The sequence below is a fragment of the Pyrus communis genome, chromosome 11 (genome assembly GCF_041283825.1).
Source record: "Pyrus communis isolate YQ-2024b chromosome 11, ASM4128382v1, whole genome shotgun sequence".
NCBI classification, from domain to species: domain Eukaryota; kingdom Viridiplantae; phylum Streptophyta; class Magnoliopsida; order Rosales; family Rosaceae; genus Pyrus; species Pyrus communis.
The window spans coordinates 23,531,726-23,547,706 of NC_142575.1; the positions used below are offsets into that span (position 1 = coordinate 23,531,726).

Here is a 15,981-nt window from a genome sequence, read left to right on the forward strand (position 1 = left end):
GCCTTACACTGAGCAAGTTTTCTTTCAGCCCTGGAACTAACATTACCTCCTTGATGTATCTTCTTCCCATTTTGGTTTCAATTACCAAATTTCCCTTGCTTGTGACATCAATGAGTTAGCCAGTGCCCATTTCAACTTTAGCAGTCATTGTTCTGTCAATGTCAACCAATAAATCCTCATTTCCAGTCATGTGGTTGCTGCATCCATTATCCACATACCATATATCTTCACATATCTTCACAATGACATTTTTACAAGCATAAAACATTGTGAGGATGTCATTGACTTGGTTAACAAAATTTACATGTTGGTTAGCCTTCTTCTTCTTGCCACGTCAATCTTTTGCAATATGTCCCAACTTATTGCAGTTATGACATCTGGGCTTATCCTTGAACCAACACTCACCAAAATGTAACTTATCACAGTGTATGCAAGGATTCTTAGCTCCCTCAGAGGTAGCTATAGTTTTTCCAGCTTAACTTGTAGGTCTAAAATCACCTTTCTTCCCTTTTGATTTCCAATTTTTCTGTGGCTGGAACCCTTCATTCCCATTGTACTTATTTTGTTTTGGAGCAATATTAAGGCTAGCAAATGCCTTCTCAGTTTGAATCTCAGCGTGCCTATCAATTCTTTGTTCATACCCTTTAGTATAGCCACAACATCTTGAGCATCAACAATCTTTAGATCCTTAGTATTTTCAATCACAAAGGCAATACTATCATAAGATCTAGGCAAGCTTATCAGTAATTTTTGAACAATTCTTTGATTACTAATATCTTCACCGTAGCTCCTCATTTGACTAATCAAATTAAACAGTCTAACTAGATATGCAGAGAAAGCTTCATTCTCACCCATTCTAGTATATTCAAAATCACGGCGTGAGCCTTGGAGTTTCACAGCTCTTACCTGTTTGTCTCCCACAAATTCTTGTTTTAGGACATTCCAAGCAGCATTTGCAGTCTCTTGGATGGCGATTCTCGGGAAGATCTGATTGGAAACCGCCCCTTGGATGATTCCAAGTGCCTTTGCATCTTTGATGATGTTCTCCTTCAGCAGCTTGCTCTCTACTCTGGTGAGTTCTTCCTCCTTCTTCGCGGGGATAATGAAACCCTTTCCGACAAGATCCCAAAGTTTGTGAGATCGAAATATCGTCTTCATTCTAATATTCCAGAAATCGAAGTTGTCTCCATTGAACACTGGTGCTCGAAGCTCAACACCACTTGATCCAACCATATGAGACTTGATTCGAGATCTCTAAAATTTCTTCTCTAGATTTTCTTCAGCAACAAAACTCAACTGTTAGTTCAAGTTCTTCACTGCTAGAGTCACATATTCACACCCGATGATGCAACCTGGCTCTGATACCATGTTAGATTATAGGTTTATGCAGTGAATCAATGGAGATTGTATGAATTTCTGGAAGAAAAATGAAAGTGAATTTCTGGAGAGAATTCCAGTGAGGAGAGCTAAACTGATTTCATCATTCACTACTTCTATTCAACTATGGAATCGAATATGATCATTACAACCAGAAAGGAATAATCATCTCTCTCTCTTCTAACAGAAGGAAATGATCACAACCATCCATGTAATCTATTGTATGAAATAGTTTCATGTGTCACAAAATATCACTCACACTAACTTAATTTAGAGCATCCATTTGGAATGTGATCCAAAGACTCTGATTAAAACAAGTGAATTGACTTCGCTTATTTTCTGCTAATACACTTACACACTAACATATACTAGGGCTGTAAACGGGTGGCAGCAATAGACGCAGGTGGCTGTGCGGGCCACCGGACGACACAATACGGATCTGGCTGAACTGAAAAGATTCAGTGGGATTGTGCATGCTTAGGTCATGATATAGTGGAAGTTGCAATAGTAGATACAGTCAGGTGTGCTGGATGGTTGGTTGGCAGGTTAGATTGCAGTGTGGTGGCAGGTTTGGTCAAGCAACAGCGACAGGTCTCGAGGGTCAAGTGGGCACTGGTGGGGAAAAAAAATTTGGGATAAAAAGCCAGTTTTCCAATCTTGGTTTTTTACTTCTTATTACCCTCTGTTGTGGTAAAAAAAAAAAGGTTTTCGCATGTTTATCGAACACTAGAAAGATCTAAGCATTTTTTGGTTTCCAAAACGTCAACAATACCAAAGTGGTGTTAAATAATTCTTAACACTCTCTTAGTACTACGGTTTAACAGTATTTTTCTTTATTTGAAAGTAAGAAATCTTAAGTTTAAATCTCGTTAATAGCGAATTCGATACTAAATGAAGTTATTCTTTGTGTGACTTAATCGAATTGCTCTTTCCTTTAATATATATATCAATGTATTAAAAAAAATAATCCTTAGGCTTTTAGTTGTATTATTTATCAGGTGTGGAGCGTATTAAATGCCAGGGACGGGTCAAAATTATCCAGCTCTCGTTTCACACGGACTACCTCCAAACGTAAGTTCTGAATTATTGAAGATGGTGGATCTTCCGCGCATCTGCACTCTCCAACTGACATCTTCATTTAATGGTCCTTTAGCTCTTATAATTATTACTACTCATTACAAACTTGAAGATGCTTGGTTTTCTAATGGTTTTGGAATTCACACGCGAATCTTCCGTGGATCTGTCGGAAGACTGCCGTTGTGGTTGTTTTTGTGTGGCTCCACCACAAAGTCTTTTACTCTGTTGTCGTTCATATTGATGTGCCACACACCAATTTTATTTTATTATTTTTTAGGCATATGGATTTAAAACTAATATACTTTGAATGCTTTTGTTATAGATTTATTTAACACAATGCAGATTAGATTGGGGTTGACAAATTTGTAGTTCTTGGAATTTAAACTTAAAATCTATAACTTCCTAGTAAAAGAAAGTGTCACTGCACTATAGTATTAAGTTTTTTTTGGACTAAACTGGTAAAATTACAAAATTTATGTCTCACATCTTCCAGATTTTGATGTATAGAGCAGGGTTAGTTCTATTGGAAAAATCAAGCACCCTTTTGGACCTCGTCACCCGAATTCAATGCTTTCTGCTTAAAAATTTCACCTAACTATTGACTAAAAAAAAAAAAAATTACCATAACAATCAAGCCTTATTGTACAACACTCTTCAGAATCTGCTGGTCATGATTTGATATTTGATTAGGACAAGAATGAAAAATATAAGATGATAACCGGCAAGTCGAAGAAGGATGGAAATGATCGACCTCCCAAATCTAACGAAGCTCAGTCTGAAGTGAGCCTGGATACGGTTGCAACTATTCTTCAGGCAGCCATGAGTGGCACTAAGAATCCGGTTAAAAGAGATGTTCCCAGAATCATCAAGTGGTATAGGTCAAGCATCTAGCAATGAGGTTCGGCAAGCTTCTAGCAGATGAATGTCTTTGGGTTTTTTAACACTAGATATTATCGATAATAAGAGGGAGGGAAAGAGGTAGCCTTAACCTTAGAATAAACTAATAATAATATGATTTAAATTTATTTTTAATAAGGTTTAAACTTAAATTTTTTTATTTATATATAAAGAAAAATACTACAAATATTAAGGGCTGGTTCGTTATTGTTGTGCTTTGAAAAAAAACTGCTTCTGCTATGCTGTGAGAATAAGCCGCTGTGAAATAAAGCAGCAGAGTGTTTGGTAAACTTTTTTGTAAAAGTGTTTTTGAAAAAAAAAATAGTATTAGAGTGTTTGGTAAACTTTTATGTAAAACAGATGTGAAAAAAAACCGATTTTTCAAAGCTGAGTTTTGCAGCTTCTTGTTTTTGGCTTTTTTTCATCCAAAACTGTGAAAAAAAAGCTGAAAATAAGTGTTTACCAAACACAAAAATAGCTCCTAACTTTGTTTTATAGTAGTTTTTTTTAGAATCACCAAACGTGTAAGTGTCAACCAAAAAAATAATTAACAGAAAGTAAGAGTTGAAAACAACGGGCACCGACACCCATGTCTATAATTAACTGAAAGCAACACCGACACAAGTAATTGAAAAAAGATTAATATATTGGTCAACAAAGACAGTCTACAAAAATGCCAAAACCTCGTGATACTCGTAACACTGTTAAACACATGTCTTTGTTGCCTATCTCGAGACTCAGGCACAGAAGACCAAGACCCAGACTACTTATTATATGCATTTTCAATATGATTTAATATTTTATAATTTATGTCTTTTTATTTTTAAATTTATGCATCTTAATACAATGCGTGTTTTATAACAGGAAGTGTTATTGGCTTTCTAAAAATTTCATTCTACATACCTTACAAGTGTATTCTTTTTTTCTAAATATAGAAAGTTTAAAGTGTAGATTGAAAATTTTGGAAGGTCAATAACAATTCCGTTTATAAATTTAAATAGGCACTTGTTTATTCAATATATAATAATTTCATTTAAATCTGCGTAGTCCATCTAAGCCTTGTCTAGCTGCCTAGGTATTAAACCCCAACTTACCGCTAACTAATATCTAACATCTTTTAGAACCTTGTGCCTCGCATCTTTTTTTACTTTCAAATTTTGATGCATGGAGGAGGGCTAGTTCTATGGAACTTGTCACTTTGATTCGAGCCTCTTTCCTTAAAATTCCACCCAACTATTGAGAAAATAAAAAAAATAAAAAAAAATACTACAATAATAACAACCACAATCAAACATAAAACTTTTCGATGAAATTATCAAACAAAAAAATCCACCTTAGTAAACACACTGCCCAATGGTTATCAAAGCAAAAAAATAATTTTTTTTTTTTAACTATATCATCTACATCGTGGGAGACGGGGTGTGCTAAACTTCACAATAGGTAAATAATATTGTAGTTCAAATTTTTTTTTGACAAGAATTGAACCTAACATTTTTCATCTGCAAGTAAAAAAGAATACTATAAAACTATAGCACTAAGTTACAACTAAAAATATAATTAACATAAAGTAACAGTTGAAAATAAAGGACACCGACACCCAAGTCTATAATTTACAGAAAGCAACACCGACACAAGTTTTGAAAGAAAATACAAACCATGATCTGACAAGCACGGACATGCCAGCTTATTAAATAATTTGGACGCATATATCACGGCCCGATAAGCGCCGGATATGTATCTGAACGTATTTGTTGAACAGTTAACCTCTGAATACGTGTGGATACGCTTTCGATATGAGAATCCGACTTTTCGGATAGGCAACGGTATAACCCATCCATTTGTGAACGGCTCGACGATAAAAAGAGAGAGAGGGAGCGCGCTGTAGAATAGTGTCGAGACGACGAGACCTGCCGTTGGAAAGAAGGTGACGGCAGTTCTAAGGTTGGGATGAACTGGGTTTTGCAGATTATATTGTGCTTATGGTTTTTTTTTTTTCAAATCAAATGAAAAAGAAAAGTCCCATAAAAAAATTAAAATTGGTATGTGATTAAACAATGTTATCGTCCAACTCCAGTATATTGTTAGGGTTATGTTTTACATTGATTCTTTTTAGGTTCGGGATTCAATTATATCGCTCAAAAATATTTGAAAAGTAATATCAAATGCTTCAATTATTTCTCTTGGTAAATCCTCAACACCCCAATCCCTTAATCAGATCTGGGTTTCGGACTAAACATTGGAGTCCTCTACTTCTAGACGATGCCATCGCAATCGATGTTTCATCTTCTTCTTATATTTCTTCAGCAGCTAGCTCTCATGGTGGTTTGTTGGTGGGGATGAAGAATCATGGTGCTTGGTGCCACCAAGTTGGTGGTGGAGATGAAGAAAAGAAGTAGGGGACTGGAACGAAGAGTAAACAAAGGGGCTGGAAAAAATCAGGATCTTGAGTTCCGAGAAAAGAGAATTTGATACTTGATAGTTGAGAAGAGAAAGAATAGGCGAGTTGATGCTTGATAGTTTGGTATTGCTGTTCAAAAAAAAAAAAAAAAATCTTTGTGAACTATCTGTAAAATAAAGTAATAAAATGTTTGAAGAACTATAATTGTAAATGTGCTATTAAAAGAAAAAATAATAATGCTATATTTTTTAGTAAACTTTATGTAAAATAGTTATAAATGTGTTACAAGAAAAAAGGTATTTGGATTTTTTTTTTCTGTCCTTTTTTACCTTTTTCATTTTTTTTATTAAGGTGAAAAAGTTTCTTAACTTTTCTTCATTTTTCGTCATTTTCTCTCTCTCTTTTTTTTTTTTTTTTTAGCTTTTTCATGCGGTCAAAAGGTTTCCGGATTTATGAACATAAAAAAAAAGTGATAGTGATAGATTCACGGGTCGATATTCGGGCTGCAAACGGGCGGCATGCAATAGATGCAGGTGGCTGTGTGGGCTACCAAACGACATAATATGGATGTGTTCGAACTGAAAAGATTCAGTGGGATAGTGCATGCTTAGGTCGTGATACGGTGGTAGTTGCAAGTTGCAACAGTAGATACGGTCAGGTGCGCTGGATGGTTAGTTGGTGGGTCAGATCGTATAGTGGTGGCAGGTTTGGTCAAGCAACAGTGACAGGTCTCGATGGCCAAGTGGGCACTGATGAGGATAATAATTTTTTTTTTTTAACGAAATACTTTATTTTTAATAAAAATTATATTTTTACTTTTTCTGATACTATTTATTACTTTTTTATTTGACATTTTTTATTAAAATTAAAGTTTTTTTTTAAATTTTTTTATTTAGTTTTACTGGAAAAAAAAAAAAAGTTACAGATAAAAAGCCAGTTTTCCAATGTTCGATTTTTTACTTCTAATTACCCTCGGTTGTGGGGGAACAAAAGGGGAAGGCCGATGCATTTTTTGGTATTCGCTTTTTAAAAAACGTCAACAATACCAAAGTGGTACTAAATAATCTTTAGCAATCTCTCAGTACTATAGTCTAATAATATTCATCTTTATTTAAAAGTAAGAGATCTTAGGTTCAAATTTAGTTAATAGCAAATTCAATATTAAATGAAATTGTTCATTATGTGACTTAATCGAACTGTTCTTCCATTTAGTATAAAATTATATTGATGTACTAAAAAACAAAAGGGATGTGATATCCACACACCTCATTTTACTTCTCACACACTCTTTTAATTTTTCGTCGTCGGATCAGATAAATTGAAGAAAATCAATGAATATAAATTATCAAGAGGTGTGTGAGAAGTAAAATGTCTACACAACCCAAACAAAATTCCTAGGCTTTTAGTTGTATTATTTATCAGGTGTGGAGCGTATTAAACGACAGGGACGGGTCAAAAATCAAAATTATCTAGCGCTGATTTCACACGGACTACCTCCAAACATAAGTTCTGTATTATTGAAGATGCTGGATCTTCCATGCATCTGCCGGAAGACTGCTGTTGTGGTTGTTTTTGTGTGGCTCCACCACAAAGTCTTTTAACATGTTATCGTTCATATTGATGTGCCACACACCAATTTTATTTTATTTTTTAGGCATATGGATTTATAACTAATATACTTTGAATACTTTTGTTATAAATTTGTTTAACACAATGTATACTACTTTGGGGTGGATAAATAAATTAGTTACAAATTTGTGATTCTTGGAATTCGAACTTAAAATATTTCACTTACTAGTGAAGGAGAGTATCATTACACTATTATTAAGTTGTTTTCTGACTAAACGGGTAAAATTGCAAAATTTATGTCTCACATCTTCCAGATTTTGATATATAGAGGAGGGTTAGTTCGATGGGGGAAATCAAGCACCCTTGTGGACCTTGTCACCCGAACTATTGACAAAAAATAAAAAAATAAAAAAATAAACCCACAACAATCAAGCTTTATCCTACATCACTCTTCAGAATCTGCTGGTCATGATTTGGTATTTGATTAGGACAAGAACGAAAAATATAAGATGATAATCGGCAAGTCGAAGAAGGATGGAAATGATCGACCTCCCAAAGCTAACGAAGCTCAGTCTGAAGTGAGCCTGGACGCGGTTGCAACTATTCTTCAGGCAGCCATGAGTGGCACTAAGAATTAACAGAAAGTAACAGTTGAAAACAAAGGGCACCGACACCCAAGTCTATAATTAACAGAAAGTAACACCGACACAAGTACTTGAAAAAAGATTAATCTATTGGTCAACAAAGACAGTCTACAAAAATGCCAAAAACCTCGTGATACACGCAACACATGGGAGGAGCCTTAAACTGCGTGAGCTTTATTTCTTTGTGGCCTATCTTTATTATAAACACTGTTAAACACTTCCGTTCTTTGTGGCCTATCTCGAGACTCAGGCGCAGAGGACCGAGACCAAGGCTGAATTATCCCAATCACATCGGGTTGAGAGAGACCATTTGATTTTCTCAGGCAAAAATCCGAATTTCTGATCTGATTTGTAATTTCAGGTTAGTTTTCTCATCTGGGTTTTTCTCTGAATTCAATTTTCTCATCTGGGTCCCTTGCAATGCTTTCACAATTAGTTTTGAGTATTTATCAAATATAATCAAAAAGTAACTTATAATTTTAAAATGTCAAATTTTGTAAAAACTTTCAAATATATACAAGTTTTATAAAAACTTCTAAATCTATACAAATTTTATAAAAACTTCTAAATATATACAAATTTTATATGAAACTATACAAATTTCTACTCAAATAGACATAAATAATCTCAAACTTAATAACTAAATAAATTAAAAGCTTTTTAGCAATCGCTGACTCAAGCTCTTGTCCAACTTTACATTCGCTCCTACACTCCACCACCATAACCCTATCCTCTTTCACCCCCTCATCATCGACATGACTGCAAGTGGGAGCAGTCGAATTTTAATTATGCCTTCAACGCCTTCTCTTCTTCCATGACCCGAGTCTCAGCCCTATCAAAGTCTTCACGAATCGCATTAATTCTCTATAATCTTCAAACCCAATTCAAAAAGGAAAATTTAAGAAAGAACCAGTAAATTTATCTTAGGATGCATAAATTTAGATTGGAAGGTTGAGAATTGGGATTGTGAGAGAATAAGGGTTTAGGTAGGTTAGGGTTTTTGATTTGGGCATGTCTGTTGGATTTACCCACCAAATGAAGAAGACGACTTCTTCTTTTAATCTTTTTTTATTTATTTATTTTTAGGCTTATTAGTCGAAATGCTCTTGAAACTGTCGTTGAGTCTCTTTACCTCTTGGAAGTGGTTTTATCTCATGAAACTGATATTTTTAACTCTTTTATCTCACTTTATCCATTTTCGTTAATGGACTATTAAATTTAAGAGTATTTTAGACATTTCGTTTTTTAATCATTTATTTACCTCTATCCCACCCACTAAACAAGTCTCAATGTTAATTTTGACAACTCTAATTCAAACGCATAAATTTTGGGCATTTTTAAAAATAAATTATTCAATTAATAGAAAATTTTCGAGCAACAAAATTATTGTATCAACCAATATAAATGTTACATTTGTTTGTAGAGCATCACTTGCAAGACATCCGTGTATTTGCTCGAAACTTTACAATTGAAAAATATTCATTACAACAAAATCATATACTATTAAGCTATCATATCCAAAATACTTTCCAAACCAAAAAAAATTATTTAAAGAAAATGTGCATAGTTTGAAACAAAAAATTTCGCATTGTTGAGAACTGATTCCACCATGCATGAGCCTGTTCAAACTGTGCACATCTGATTTAAATGATTTTTTTGGTTTGGGAAGTATTTTGGGTAGGATAGCTTAATGGTATAATGATTTTGTTGTAATGAATATTTTTCAATTGTAAAGTTTCAAACCAATACATGGATGTCTTGCAAGTGAAATGATTCTACGAACAAATATAACTTTTATTTTGGTTGATAAAATGATTTGTTGCTCAGAATTTTTCTATTGATTAAAGAATTTATTTTTTAAAAATTCCTAAAATTTATGCATTTGAATTAGAGTTGTCAAAAAAAAAAAAAAATTGAGACTTGTTTAGTGTGTAGGCCAGGGGTAAATAATGTGTAAAAATTGAAATATCTAAAACACCCTTAAATTTAATAGTCCATCAACAAAAGTGGGTAAAGTGAGACAGAGTTGAAAATGTCAATTTCATGGGGCAAAGTGAGACAAAACCAGTTTTAGGGAGTAAACTAAGACTCAATGACAGTTTCAGGGGGCATTTCAACTAATAAGCCTTATTTTTATGTAGCGAATTTTATAAATTTTATTTTTCTTACTACTAGACCATCTCCAACTTTTGAAGTAAAACCTAAAATTTTTAGCCTAGGAAAGTTAGGTTTTAACCCAGTAATAGTTTTTCTGTTCCAACCCTTTTGGCCTAAATTTTAGCTCTAGATTATTAAAGAATGAATTTAGGCTTTTAAAAAAAATAATAATAAATAAAATTATGTAGGCTATCCTAAATTAATTTTATGAATATTTTAATTTAAAAATATCTAAATTCTAATAAATATTGAAAAATCACTAAATTGATACATGAAACACTATGGAAGAGTTTGAATGTGGGATTTGAATTTGGGAGAGTTTTGAGTTATTTTTTTTTAAATTATTTTAGTTGAATTTAAATTTGGACCGCTAGATTTTTTTTTTTTTTACTGTTAGATTTTTTTTTTTTTTTAGACTTTAACACTTAACGCAATTTTAGAACAAGGGTGGAGAGAAATGGAAGGGGAATAGAAGGGAAAATTTGGTACTTTCTCCAAGGGTTGAAGTTGGTCTTTCCATCATCACACTAACAGATCAATTATAGATTAATTCAAGGACACTACATCGATTTTCATTGTTAACGACTAGATTGAATAGTTATGTCAATCTCATAAACTATTTTGACTAAAAAGATTATAATTTAGTTGGTTATTAAGTTTGAGAATGTTTGTGTCTATTTAAGTTAAAATTTGTATATATTTGAAACTTTTAATAAAATTTGACATTTTTGAAATTAGGATTAAATTTTAAAAAATACTCATTCGTTTTGGCAACATCTTTAGTAAAAAAACGTTAAAAATGCCTACTTTTTGTAGAATCGTAAAAAGAAGGGAAAGAATTTGGATATTTTTTTAAGAATTCTAGGAATCCCGTGATTTCATTTGTTCATCGTATATAGTGTGGTTAGAAATCATTTCAAAATTTAAAATTTAAAATTAAATATAAATAGTATCTAACGAAAACTAATCGCATGGTATACGATAAATGGGTGAGATCACAGAATCTCTAAGAAAAGGATCTGGTGATCATCCTTGTCCATAAAGAAAAGGTTATTTTGCAGGGATGTTTAGGTCCTTAGGAGATCCAGAGAGACAGAATTCATACTTAATTGAATTCGATTTTGAGGAAAGAGAAATTTAACGAGCCCTTGGTTCTTTATTTTGTTATTTTTTTCTTTCAGAGAGTTGACTCCGCATACAACGTAAGGTCGCGTGGACTTGTGTCAAAAGCTGGTTAAGTCACAGAGAAGTCACTCACAGAAAAATTTTGGTGCACAAGATTACAATTCAGCAAAAGCATAACCTTTCTTCAGTTGTTTTTGCAAAACACTAAATTCCATTTGCAAACAACATCATCGATCGATCATGGCTCTAGAGGTGATAGGCGGAGCATTCTTCTCCGCTTTCTTTCAGTCACTTTTTCAAAAGATGGATTCTCAGGAGGTCAAGAACTTCATCAGAGGAAAGACAGAGACTGATGGGTTGCTGAAGCAGTTGAGGATCGAGTTGATGTCTGTCAATGTTGTTTATGATGATGCCGAGAGAAAGCAATTAAGTAACCCAGTTGTGAAGCAGTGGCTACATGAGCTTAAAGAGGCAGTCCTTCATGCTGAGGAACTACTGGGCGAGATCAAGACTGAAGCGACGAGGCGGAAAATCGAAGCTGAATCTGGAAGTAGCACAAGCAGGGTACAAGACCTCATCTCTGCTCCTTTCCATGCTCTTAATGAGTCTATAGACAGCAAGATAAAGGAAATTCTTGAGTCGCTAAGCTTCATTTCAAAACAAAAAGATGCCTGTGGTTTGAAAGAACGTGGTAGTCACAGAATCTCACAAACATTGCCTTCAACTTCTTTAGTAGAAGGCTGTGATGTGTATGGAAGAGATCACGACAAGGAAGCCATCATTAAATTGTTGTTATCAAATGATGTTACTTGTAATAAGATTGGCATCATTCCCATTATGGGCATGGGTGGGATCGGAAAGACCACCCTTGCTCAACTCTTATACAACGATGATAAAGTGAAGCAACATTTTGAGCTCCAAGCATGGGTTTGTGTTTCTGATGAATTTGACATTGTTAAGATCACGCAAACAATTTATGCATCAGTCACTTCACAAACTTGTGATACCAGAGACTTAAACGAGCTTCAAGTTAAACTCAAAGATGCTTTGGCAGGGAAGAAGTTTCTTTTTGTTCTTGATGATGTTTGGAACGAGAATTACAATATTTGGGATTTCTTAAGGCGCCCCTTCAAGTCTGGAGCTCTTGGAAGTAAGATCATTGTGACCGCACGGAATGAAGGTGTTGCAGCTACGATGGGTAGTCATCAAACCTACCATTTAAAGCACTTACTTGACGAAGACTGTTGGATTTTATTTGCACAACATGCCTACAAAGATGCAGGTGTTACTGTAGATCCGAATCTTGAGGTAATTGGAAGACAAATTGTTAGCAAGTGTAAAGGCCTTCCTTTAGCTGCAAAATCTCTCGGTGGTCTCTTACGCTCTGAACCAAATGTAAAGGAATGGGAAAATGTGCTAAAAAGTGATATGTGGGAGTTATCAGATACAAGGATTGACATTCTGCCTGCTTTATGGCTTAGCTACCAATACTTGTCTCCGATGCTGAAGCGATGTTTTGCTTATTGTTCGATATTTTCCAAAGGTCAGAGATTTTACAAGTTTGACTTAATTTTGTTGTGGATGGCCGAAGGTCTTTTACAACCCCAAAAGAAGTCTGAGATGGAAGATGTTGGAGAGAAATACTTCAATGAGCTAATCTCACGATCACTTTTTCAGTCATCAAATGATTGTTTCATCATGCATGATCTGATTCATGATTTGGCGGCATATGTATATGGAGAATTTTGCATTAGGTTGGAAGACCACAACTATTCATCAGACATTGTGAGCAAGGGCCGTCATTTTTCTTATACAGAATCATCTGCTATTGGTTCTGAGAGATTTAACACTATTTATAAAGCTAAGTATCTGCGCACCTTCATTCTTGGAGACCTCAATTCATTCCCGACAGTACAACTGGATCTCCTTTTAATGCTACAGTGTTTAAGAGTTCTCAAACTCCGAGGGGATGATATCAAGGAGTTGCCTGATTCGGTTAGCAACTTAAAGCATCTACGGTACCTTGACTTGTGTACGACTCCAATCCAGAAATTACCGGACTCGATATGCAGTTTGTGTAATTTACAAACATTATTGTTGCGGGAGTGTAAATTACTAGCCGAATTACCCGTCAATTTGGGAAGACTAATCAACTTGCGCCATCTTGCTTTCAGAGGTACGCAGATAAAAAAGACGCCCCTCCACGTGGGCAAATTGAAAGATCTCCAAACATTAGAAGGTGAATTTTTCTTGAGCAAAGATACTGGGGGAGACATTGCTGAGTTAAAGGGGCTTCAGCATTTGCGGGGGGGTATGCTTCATGTTTCAGGGCTTCAAAATATCAAATGCGCAGAGGATGCTTTGCAGGCCAAACTGAGTGACAAGAAGCTCAGTGTATTAATTTTGATATGGGAAGGTGGCATTGCCGATTCTCAAAACAATGGCCAAGTGCTGGGCAACCTGCAGCCCAATACAGACCTAAAAGAACTGGGTATCAAAGGATATGGAGGTACAAAGTTTCCAGATTGGTTAGGAGATGAGTCTTTCTCTAATCTCGTCACTCTCCGACTTGAGACTTGTGAATATTGTTCCTCCCTGCCAGCATTGGGGCAGCTACCCTCCCTCAAAAAGCTTGAAATTGATGGGTTGAATGGAGTGCAATCAGTGGGCCCTGAGTTTTATGGGGGAGTTAAGCCTGCATTTAGATCTCTGGAGGTTCTGAGGTTCGGGAATATGAAGATATGGAAAGATTGGTGTTTCCCTGCAGTTGAAGGAGGACATTTTCCTAACCTTTGCGAGCTTATTCTGGACAACTGTCCAGAACTAACGGTGAAAATACCGTTAGTCTCCTTCCCAAGACTTGAACGGCAAAGCTTGAAGGATGTTGATTATTCGCAAGAATGCACTAAATTCCGTATGGAACTCAAGTTGGAAATATCAGATTGCCCGCATCTGGTATGTTTTGTGGGTAGTGAAGAACTGCGTGAGCCCAAATTGAAGGAGATATCTATGTCCAGGTCTAAAAACTTGTGGTCACAAGAAGTTATGCAAATCTCTCTCCCATCTCTGTACAAGTTGAAAGTACGAGATTGTCTGGAATTTGAAAGTTTTCCACGCGAATCTGAACTCCAATCGCTGTACAAGTTGGAAATATTGGAATGCCCAAAGTTTGTGGGTTTCCGCGATGGTGGAAGGCTGTGTGCGCCCAACCTGACTGAGATAGATTTCTATAGATGTAAGAATTTGAACTCGCTGCCAGCAGAGTGGGACGCTTATCTCCGGTCTCTTCAGTCTCTGTCCATAGGATGGTGTGAAGAATTTAAATCATTTCCCAAATCTAATTTCCCAGCCCTCAATGTGTTGCGGATAGTAGGATGCCCACAATTTGTGGGTTTCCAGGGAGGACTGCAAGCGCCCAAGTTGAATTATATGGAAATCACTGAATGTAGCGAATTCAGGTCACTGCCAGAAGAGATGCACAAACATCTCCCATCTCTCGGGTCTTTGTTCATATGTAAGTGTCCAGAATTGGAATCATTTCCCGAAGTGGGACTGCCGTCTAATTTGAGTTCCCTCACAATCTGGAGTTGTAAAAAACTGGACGCAGACCGTCTGCGGTGTGCTCTGGAAAGACACACTTCTCTCACACTGGATGTCGACGAAGCAGGATCTGATAATTTGATCATTTTCACAAGAGGGGCTGCCCACTGACTGTCGAAAGAGCACGTGTAAAATTTCTTATTGTCCTCAACTCCAGAGCTTGCCAGATGAAGGGCTACCCACTTCTCTTTCTCATATAATAATCTCGGGATCCCCTTTGCTAAAACATTGATGCCAGAGAGACACGGGAGAAGATCTGGCCAAGATTTCTCACATCCCCAACATAAGACTTCTGGATGAATGGTACGAAATTCATCAAAGTGCGTTTATGTGTTTAATTATGATATGGCTGTGTGAATTTTAAATCATAAACATTTCTGAATGTTAATATTCACGTAATAACAAATTTTACAGGTACTCTTTCGATACAGACACGGAGGTACAGAATTTCCAAATTGTTTAGGAGATGACTCGTCCGTTCTCTCATCTTGTTACTCCTGGACTTGTGGCTTGGGAATGTTGTTTTTCAATGCCAGCATTGGGACAGCTACCATCTCTTAGAAGGCTTGAAATTGGAGTGGAATTGTTTCAGTGTTGGCTCTACTCTCCCTTTTTTCTTACTCCCTCGTGTCTTGTGGTGGTTATATTGTATGACAGTCTGTTGTATCGAACTAGTCTTGGGTGAAAGCTCTGCTAATGAGATGGACAGACAATTCTCGTCGGTGCCAATCCTGAAGAATGAGATTTAAATTTTCAACAAGTTTATGAGCTCTAGTTTCCGAATTTCCTTTTTCAAGTTTGTTTTCAAATTATGTCTATTGAGAGGTAGGTTTTGGTACTTTTCAAACGTTTGGTTTGTAAAATATGGAACAGCCTTATCTTCATTACCTTGGCAAATGTGAATAGAGATCTGGTTGATAGAGAAGAGAGATTTAGCATGGCATACAAAAATTTGTTGCTGTCGAGCAACAAACAATGCATTTGGGTATGGTTAGGTTCCCGCTGTTTACTAATCGATCTCAATCAATACAAATTTGATTTCTGTAATTAGTATTGCAAGATGATCTTATCTATTGATCATGTCTAATCAAATGATTGCCATTTCATAAAGCCCTCAGGGATGCATAGAGCCATGAA

At 35.6% G+C, this 15,981-nt stretch overlaps 1 protein-coding gene and 1 pseudogene across 2 annotated transcripts; both read left to right on the forward strand.

Moving 5' to 3' along the window:
* The first annotated feature begins 8,022 nt into the window (after nucleotides 1-8,022).
* On the forward strand, nucleotides 8,023-13,620 carry LOC148693120 (putative disease resistance RPP13-like protein 1 pseudogene; annotated as a pseudogene). The gene is made up of 2 exons (XR_015952852.1): nucleotides 8,023-8,323; nucleotides 11,301-13,620. The product of XR_015952852.1 is annotated as a putative disease resistance RPP13-like protein 1 pseudogene (transcript).
* Nucleotides 13,558-14,955, forward strand: LOC148693121 (putative disease resistance RPP13-like protein 1). The gene has a single exon (XM_088680309.1). The coding sequence runs from the start codon at nucleotides 13,558-13,560 to the stop codon at nucleotides 14,953-14,955; it is 1,398 nt and encodes a 465-aa protein (XP_088536435.1).
* The last annotated feature ends 1,026 nt before the right edge of the window (nucleotides 14,956-15,981 follow it).